The sequence below is a fragment of the Accipiter gentilis genome, chromosome 1, assembly GCF_929443795.1.
Source record: "Accipiter gentilis chromosome 1, bAccGen1.1, whole genome shotgun sequence".
Taxonomy (NCBI): domain Eukaryota; kingdom Metazoa; phylum Chordata; class Aves; order Accipitriformes; family Accipitridae; genus Astur; species Astur gentilis.
In genome coordinates, this window is record NC_064880.1 from 35754082 (window position 1) to 35763735 (window position 9654).

General features: G+C 35.5%; 1 protein-coding gene across 3 annotated transcripts in view; it reads left to right on the forward strand.

Annotated features, from left to right (window-relative positions):
• IFIH1 (interferon induced with helicase C domain 1) overlaps nucleotides 1-9654 on the forward strand; it is a 29283-nt gene extending 19629 nt beyond the window's left edge. For 2 of the 3 annotated variants that reach the window (XM_049827549.1, XM_049827637.1), the window contains 9 exons: nucleotides 830-946; nucleotides 1434-1557; nucleotides 1647-1877; nucleotides 3947-4203; nucleotides 5669-5818; nucleotides 6433-6594; nucleotides 6929-7119; nucleotides 8554-8647; nucleotides 8752-9654. In XM_049827549.1, coding sequence (XP_049683506.1) covers nucleotides 830-946; nucleotides 1434-1557; nucleotides 1647-1877; nucleotides 3947-4203; nucleotides 5669-5818; nucleotides 6433-6594; nucleotides 6929-7119; nucleotides 8554-8647; nucleotides 8752-8934 — 1509 coding nt within the window. In that variant the 3' untranslated portion in view covers nucleotides 8935-9654. The remainder of the gene's footprint in view (nucleotides 1-829; nucleotides 947-1433; nucleotides 1558-1646; nucleotides 1878-3946; nucleotides 4204-5668; nucleotides 5819-6432; nucleotides 6595-6928; nucleotides 7120-8553; nucleotides 8648-8751) is intronic. The other variant, XR_007509442.1, reaches the window with a different exon arrangement.

The following is a 9654-nucleotide window of genomic DNA, read 5'->3' on the forward strand; positions in this document are numbered from 1 at the left end:
CAGTATTGAATAGGTGAGGCCTGCAAAAAGCTTTTATGCTGATTGAAGTAGATAGAATTGCGAGGTATTTTAAGACAAAAAACTTTCTAGCAATGGAAAAAACAGAGAATTCCTTTTCATCAGCTCTGAAATCTTAATGATAGGATGCTGGATTTTGTATCTAAAGAAATGTAATCCAAATATGCAAGCTCAAATAGATAACTACTGCTGAAGACATTAAAAAGGTTGCCTGCCAGACTTCCTTTCCTGTTTTCTCTGCTCATAAAAATTTTAAGGTTTCCCCTTATTACTTTAGACTTAGTGACAGAAATGTACATATTTTCTTCTTGGAAGAGATCAAAAGCAGAAAAGTCCAGTTCAGTTGTGCAGTTAGCACAGAAATTTTGCCTTTTTCTTCCTGTTCCATGAAAGATAATTTCAAACTATTTTCTACTCTCATGACCAGCTCTTACTTTTATAATTATTCCCTAACATTTATTTTCTTTTTTTCTATTTCACCATTGTTTTTGTTTATTTGTTTTGTGCTCCAAAATCTACTCTTCCAAAGTATTGATGGTATATTTTCCTTCTCAAAATACCGGTTTTGCAGGCTGATCTACAAGTTTTTTTCTGAGTGCAAGGATCACTTCTGGCCTAAAAATAACTTGTTCAGCTTTTCAAATGCTTTTCAAAGACTTGGCCTTTCTTATGCTGATAGTGTCTGTATCCAATTTTGGTAGGAAGAAAATAAAGTTATATAAAACCCAATATCTAAATGAGAAGCTCTGTTGCATTTCATGTAGAATAACTCATTAAATGTTAAAAGAAATAACATTTTGTTTTCTCCCAGATCTGTGCCAATCTTGATGCATGTAGAATCATGACTGTTGAAGAGCATGCCTCCCAACTGAACAATCAGGTGAAGGAACCATATAAGAAGACTGTGATTGCAGATGACAAAAGAAGGGTATGTTTTTTCAAACAAATGAGTGTTAAAGTTATATTGCCCTTAAAAGTGTGTTGTATGGTATCAAAAACTTACAGCTAATGCTCTTTTTCTATAGGTTTATTGTGATCCGTAGTGCTAATTTGAATATGTATTTATCTGCTGCTTACCTCTGTATAGAAAAGTATCAGTAAAGTCAAATAGAACTAAATTTTTAATTACATAAGTTATATTTTTGAGGTATCTGGTCAAAAGATCTTCTGAACCATAATTGAAATATTTGTATTGGAGTGACATTATATTCACTAAAAAAATACAGTGTAATTTCACAGTGTATTTTTTGTAATATTCTGAACTATTTATTTCCATAACTCTAAATGGACTTAGCAACCTTACTTGTTTTTTAATGTAAGGTTTAACGTTTTAAAAAAATTACTCAGTGTAGTACTAGCCAATGTTTTTGTTGCCAGATGATGCTTGCTTACTTTGGTAATCAATTTATTTCTAGGATCCATTTAGAGAGAGAATTACTGAGATCATGACAGACATTCAAAACTATTGCCAGCTCCATCCAAAATCTGAGTTTGGAACTCAGCCATATGAACAGTGGGTGATTAGAGAAGAGAGAAGAGGTAACTGCATAGCAAAAATATCCCAGCTTTGGATTTCTTTGAGTCATTCTATACACAGGCATGGTTTTGTATTTTTTGTTCACTTTTAGCTGCAAAAGAAGAAAAACGCAAGGAACGTGTGTGTGCAGAACACTTGAAGAAATACAATGATGCTCTCCAGATAAATGACACCATCCGAATGGTGGATGCGTACAATCACCTAAATAACTTTTATAAGGAGGAGAAAAGTAAGAAGACAGTAAGGAGTGATGATGATGATGATGAACCAGCAGTATCAAAACAGGATGAAACAGATGAATTTCTAATAGCTTTATTTCATGGTAAGTTTGAAATCCATTGTGATATTTAATATTTGAAATCCATAGATTATGCATTAACATGATTTGCATGGGTCCATTACTTATTGCATCCTAGAGATTGCCATGTTATTTGTTATGACAGTATCTGGATGTCCCAGTTCATACAGTGTGGAGTACATTAAACATCATAGTGTGATCACATCCCAACATGTAGTACAAGTTCTTCAGCTTTGGCCCAAGGGCACTTTCTTTTTGCTGATAGTAAGTAAAAACCGTTCTCTACTTTTCTGCAATGAAGTGTTGCTGAGTACACTCCGATAGATGCATAGAATATGTATTCCAGTATACGCTCCTGAGGGGCAAAAAGTTGAGCAAATGGAATACAAAAGTAATGAAATGACAGGTTTTTAACCAACCCTTTCTACCAAAGGTTGTTTGTGTATATACTAAGAGATGGGAGTGATGATCCTGAGTAAGTTTCAGGTAAAAAGCAATTAGCAATAGAATTACACAGAGGATTAAATTGCAAACACCAAAGTTAGTTGCCTTTTTTTCAGATCATTCACCTTTGAACTAGGATTCATTCAGTTCTTGACACAGTAATCTTTTTTGCCTCTTTTTTCCCCTTACTGCCTTTACAATGAGGAAGAGGTAGACAAGTTTACTCCCATTGCCTATGGCTCCTGGGCAGTGCAAAAGAAAATAGATTGTACTGCAGCATGTATCCCAACTTCATGTATCCTATGAACTACAAATTTAGAATGCCATCATTAAGAAATTCAGGAAACGTTAAAAAACTTTTCGAAAAATAGATTAGGTTAGATAATGTCATTGTGTTTTTTAATGACTCTTCATACCTCTCTTTATGCCCCCTTATTTTGAATTTCAGTATTGAGCTGTTGCTGAGAACCAAAAAGTTAAACTAACTAAAAAATGAAACTTAGTTGTCTAGATAGAACTTCATTTACCTGTGGAAATGAAAGCAAACTACCTGATAGTGAAAAATAAATTCTATTCCAATTTGTTTTGATTTTGCCACTGAAGGTGCCAGGAGTAATGGAAGAAAATCTAAAATTTCTCTTTCCAGCTTTTAAGAGTGGAGTTCATCTTTGGGTGATTAACTCACTGCAGCCCTTAGTGCAGGTTTAACTAAGGAGGGAAATTATGGGAGTTTGTTACAGCTACCTACTTTTTTTATGTATTTGTATATGATTACATTCTAAAATATGAATAAGACTGTAGTCAGAAGGCCACTGCCTAAGTGGTGTAGTATTTTGTGATACATTGGCTACCATTGCATTGGACAAGGTGCAGTGCAATAATCTGCACAGGGTAATGACATCAGAGTGTAGTATCTTAACACACAAGGCCTGCACCTTAAAGTGTTATTACTGTGTTTGAATGATCATCTGACAATGGCGTAGGCTTTTAAATATTAGAATTTTTTAAAAAAATTGAAACACATGAGGAATCCTCCCTGGTTGGGGTCAATAGTGCTTGTCAAAGAGAGTCATTCATTTAACATTTCACTGAGTGTATAGAAATGTCTTTAAAAGCTGTGATACTGATAACAATGCACCCATCCTGGTGTCTATTACATTGCATGTTGCTAGTGAGGTTTCCTACTTTAATGAATGCCCCAAGGACAATTTATGTCTAAATTTATAAAAACATTATCAGCTCTGAGGGCTGTGTATATTAATCTGTGTCTCCTTGTAAGACTTTTTCCATTGTTTTAAAACTGTTTTGCAAATGCTATAAGCTGTGATTTAGCTCTTTAACATAGTGCACTTAACTCTGTACCACTTCTGGTGTGTAGAGAGTTTTTTTCTTTTGCTTATTCTCCCCTTGAAATTTAGGCAACGTGTGTGTTAAAAAGTTAATGGTGATTTATTTTGATTGATTAGTGTGTTTTTAATGTATATAAACTCACTTGAAAAATAAGTGCTATGCCACAGCTCTTCAAACTGGATGTGAATTAGCCATGCTGGGAGAATTATATAGAAAGCTGCTCTTCACTTTGGGTTTTTTGCTAGAGCTGTTATTTTACATGGTTACTTTCTCTTAATTTACATCTGCTATTTTTAAAGCAAAAAAGAAACAGCTGAAAGAGTTGGCTAGAAAGCCAGAATATGAAAATGAGAAGCTAATACAGTTGCGAAACACTTTAATGGAGGAGTTCACGAAGACTGAAGAACCTAGAGGAATTATTTTCACAAAGACTCGGCTAAGTGCCTTTGCTTTATTCCAGTGGATTAAGGATAACCCAAAATTTGAAGAAGTGGGAATTAAGGCCCATTATCTTATTGGTGCTGGACATAACAGTGAAATTAAACCCATGACTCAGGTACAGAACTATGCACTACAGCATTAAAATCTTGTACGTCATTTAAGAAAACAGCTTGTTTCAGCGCTAGAACAACAAACTGAAGTTTGGAGCTCAGAGGTCTGGTTTCATACCTGCCAGCAACTTTCCTTCATAAGCTGCAGGTTAGGTGAATAATAGTGTCAGAATAATTTTATTTCCACAAGAAACAAGCTTTTTTGGCTTTGGATTCTATGGCAATACAAGTAACAGGCAGCCATTTCCTAGAGGACTATATAGTCAAAAGGGACACAAGTTGTACTGAGGCATAGGAAGAAAAAGGAACAAAATGGCAGTAGCAAAAATGTGATGGTTAAATGAGTTTATACTTATCAGGACAACAGTAATTCAAATTATATTTTAGTTGCCGAATTGAAAAATAAAATTGCGGTGTTGATTATGCCTGTCTTTTTCTGATGTCATTGCTTAATCAACTTATACCAATTATATGCATGCTTCACAGTGACACATAATCATTGAAAGAGAATTTGCCAAAATTCGCAATGAAAATACCACAATTGTTCACTCTGTCTCATACCATTGTTTTGACTTCATACACAACATCTCTCTGATGATTTATACCTCCAAATTAAAAATTTTCAAAACAAAGTGCTTCAGTATCCTAAAACCTCTCTTCTAATCTGCTTTTCACTCCCCATAAAATTGCCACTTCAGCATTTAAGCAGAAGTGGTGTGGTTTACTGCCAGGCAGAGTCCATTTCCTTCAGCTGCTCTCAGTTTCAAATAAAGTTAGGAATTGTTCCCTCAAAATGTTGCTTGTTTTCTATGAAAATTTTCTATTTAATCTGTGCACCACATTGCACAAACAAAACAATAGCCTCTGCATTTTGAAACTGAATATAGAAAATAGGAAGTTTCTGTCCCTCTGCTCAAGTTTGTTTGAAATATCCAGCTAATTCAGAAGTCCATGTTTTGGATGCTTTATTTTTTAAATATATTATTGCTGTGCTTTTTGGTGCTCCCCAGATCACCAAAATTATGGTCCCCATTTATTATGGGGAATTTTAACTGCTTTGGAACTTGACTTGGAAGTGCTGAAGTCTATATTTTAAGCTGAAATTACTGAAATGGTAGAAATCCAGAACCTCCGAATAACTACTTAAAGAATTTGAAAATGATAGAACAACTATATTATCAAAACTCCTAGGGTCTATGAAATGGGCTGCAAACTTCCAAGCTCGGTTACCTTAAGATTGGCTTCTGCTCCCTCCCCCCCTCAAAAAAGGTGCTGAACACCTATTATATTCAATAGGAACTCCTTGTTTTTGATCTTGAAAGACGCTTAAATGCAGTTGTTAAGCCACTTGATGTTTGGCACTCCACTCTGAAATGATTTGACTATAATTCCTTAAGCCTCTTAATTAGAAGAAACTAGTGACAGAAACTAATACTGAAAACTAATATACTGATTTTTGCTAATTTACAGAATGAGCAAAGGGAAGTTATTGATAAATTCCGAAGTGGAAATGTAAATTTACTTATTGCTACAACTGTAGCTGAGGAAGGCCTAGACATCAAAGAATGTAACATCGTTATTCGCTATGGCCTCGTCACCAATGAAATTGCTATGGTGCAGGTATGAGTTTACTGCATGCATATTTTTAAAAGTGCTTCTCTGTTTGGAATATGCAAATGGTAAATCATATACCTAGGGTTTGGAGATCATTTTGAAATACTTGCATGCTAAAAGACAAAATGCTCTTGCAACCATGTTCATTTCCAGTTGCCATCCTCAGTTGGCATGCAATATAAAATTTGCCTCCATGTGTAATGGTGTAACATCCATTTAAAGCTCTACATAAACAGTAAGCCCTTTTAATAGGAAAGGTGTGAGAATGTGATCAGCAGACTGGTTGATATAAAAGACATTTGTACCACCAACAGCTAAAAAGAGATAATTGCATATCAAAATACCAGTTTGTCCATCTTCTCACTTAATTTGTGAACACAAATATTTATATATTTAATATTTAAATGCATGCTTATTTTTTGGTGGCAAAATACAGTTTCTGCTTTGAAGATATTGTGCTAATCACAAATCTCCTGAGTACTATTTTCACAGGTAAGTGTCTCTGTGGGGACACTGCATAAGGAACAGCACATGTCTTCCATTACAAAACTCAGAAAAAATGTTGTGCAGTGTTGTAGGGAACACTGTGCTCTTCATGTTGTATTCCTTGCAAATTGTAGGCTCGTGGTCGAGCTCGAGCTGATGAGAGCACCTATGCACTTGTGGCTTCGAGTGGCTCAGGAGCTGTTGAACGCGAAGATGTTAATATTTTCCGTGAGAAAATGATGTATAAGGCCATTCAGCGTGTCCAAAAGATGCCGCAGGAAGAGTATTTAAATAAGGTATTTACTGCAACTCTGTACTTTCTCTTTAAAGAAGACTGATTTATATTGTAAGAAATACTTTCTATTTGAAATCTACTTAAGGGAGGGAAACTTAAAATAATATTAGTTACTACATATGGCCTTGAATCCTTCTGCTAATATTTGGTTTATAATCTATGTTTTCTGGGTCTTTAGAAAAGTCTGCTTTTCTATTGGTAAGGGGGAAAACACATAAGTCGGGAAAATTGACTGGAAGCCATGTTGTCTGTGAATTCAGTAAAATAACTGAAAAAGAAAACTATTACTGTCATTCCACCAGAATGTTACAGTGCTCTTGCTGATCTATTTCTAGATTCAGAATTTCCAGTTGCAAAGTATAGTGGAAAAACAAATGAAGGCAAAGAGAGATCAGTGCAAGACATACAACAAAAATCCTTCACTAATAACATTCCTATGCAAAAATTGCCACAAGCTGGTATGTTCTGGAGAAGACATACAGGTTATTGAAAACATGCATCATGTCAGTGTGAAGAAAGATTTCCAGTAAGTGTTTATGAACTACTTTTTCAGGTAGAAACAGATTTTCTTTTCAGCAGGGTTGTAGAGGGCCTGTAACCCTCTAGACCCTGCGAGGAAAAAAAAGCTTACTCCAACATTGTCAAGTCCTAGGCTCTATGGAGTTTACAGTTAATGAGTTTGAAGGAAATGTTGGTTCTTACCCCTGATTTCAAGGTGACCAGAGTTTGAAACTTTGGAAAAAGGTACAGCTTCTGCAGTAATATTAACTAGGTCACTTATTAATACAGTATATATTCCACAGTGTAACTGTAACCAAAGATGAATATCAGTTACCCACATACTTACACCAGTAACAGATCCAGGATAAGAGTTTGGCTATGACTCAGACAACATATTGGCCATGAGCTGTGCATTGATAATTGTGTATTTAGAGGATGTTCATACTGGTGACACACCTCTTTTAGTTCTCCCAGTGTTCTTGTTCCTGCTTAATCCTTATGGCAAGAGATGCCGTCTAGTTTGGTAAACATTTATTTTAAACTGTGTTTAACTTTTCAGTGCCATGGTGGCAGAGGTTACTTTCTTTTCCCACTTATAATGGAAATTAAGAGTCCAAGAAAATGTTTTAATTCAACTTCAATTGCATTTGCTTATTACATTAAATTTGTAATGGGTATTGTACCTTACAGATCAGTCATGCTTTGTTAATTATGTAACAGACACCATCCTACCAAGTTACTGCCCTCCCTAGTTCTCATTTCTTTGAGACATATCACTGGTATAATTTGTAAAGACTTTTTGAAGAGTTATGAGAAATTAGTACCCATATGTTGAAAAAATTAAAACTGAGGTGCAGCCCTAAACATTAAACTGCTTTTACTGTGAAATTGTCTTGTCAGCATAATGTTATCAGTCAATTCAAACTACAAGGTAATAATTCTTATAGCCCCTCTGCACAGGCTAATAGTAACCCTGAAGATCAAGTATTCCCTAAACTAAACGATGTAAGAATGTGCACATCCTCTGCAGCTCTGGATAGTCAGAACCAAATGATTCTGTTAAGGTGTAAGGTTGGACTACAGGTAATAAAAAGAAAACCTCTAACTTTCAGGTATCATTTCTTTGACAGCTCCATGGCACCTGAAAAAAACAAGCTAGATCTATCCCCTATTACAACAGAGAGCCTGCTGCTCCTACTTTAAGATGTGTGAGGGAGGATGCAGCTCCTGAAATGCTACAAAAGGAGGAGGCATGGAGTGCACTTGTATTTCACCATTACTTAGGAGCACAAAATATGACCTTGCATTTTCTCCAACTCCTGAATGTGCATAACAGAGAGTTTACAACCTTTTATGTTTCATATCTGACTTCAGCAGTTGTAGTCACTGTGTGTTTAAGTCTGTATGTAGCATTGAATAACCAATGTATTCTGATGCACGCTGTCTGACTGTTTTTCAGAAGTCTTTACCATACAAGAGAAAATAAGACACTGCAAGATAAGCATGCCGATTACCAGATAAATGGGGAAATTATATGTAAAGATTGTGGACAAGTGAGGAACAACTTATTTTCATACTTTTATGTTGTTGTCTGTATTTATTTCTGTCTAATGATCTTGTCTATTTTATCTGAAATGTAATTTTCTCATACTTGCAGGCTTGGGGAAATATGATGGTTCACCGAGGTCTTGACCTGCCTTGTCTAAAGATTAGAAATTTTGTGGTTGTGTTTGAAGACAAGAAAACAACAAAGCAAATGTTTAAGAAATGGGGAGAACTGCCTGTCAGGTTCCCTAATTTTGATTATGCAGCTCATTGTCCTTCAAGTGATGAAGATTAAGGACTTAGAATGAAAATAAAATCCCTTTTCAACTTTTCTCTGACTGCTGATTAGAAGCTCCTGTGTCCCATGGGAAGCGCTGCATCATAAACACTGTGAAAGCTCTGGGGCATGAGGAAACTGTCTTGAAGAGGAAAAAAAAAAAAACAAGGAAGGAGAAGGACAAAGTCACGCAGCTGCCATCTGCACTCAGATTTGCACTGGTACTCTGGGACAAAGATGACAAAATACATTGCAGTCATGTGTATCCACGGAACAAATTCCCATCTCTACTCACTTACAGTCCATCATGGGGTGACCACACTCAAAAGTGTGTTAGTTGACCTGTCGTCAAGGTCAGAACATAGGACAGACATCTTGAGATATGCCATGGTGATTATTTTCTGGTTTTCTTCCTGCTTTAACCCTTTTGAAGATAAAGTGTCTCAAAACAGGAGCCTTGTAAAGAGAACAGATTAGCTGAGTGTTATTTCTGAATCATTGCTTCGTCAGTGTTTTCATGACTGAGTCCTTCCCCGCTTTAGCTGTAAGCTCATACATTTTGACAGACTAAAACTAAGTTTCCATTAAAAGACATTTCAAAAAATCAAGCCCTTAACCTGACTTGAAATTGATTATTTTAATGTCCAAGTGACTTTCTGTGTGTTAGTTTAATAGGATTATTAAACTGGCTATATAATGAGGTATGTATGTTTTTCAATAAATTACTATAATGATTAA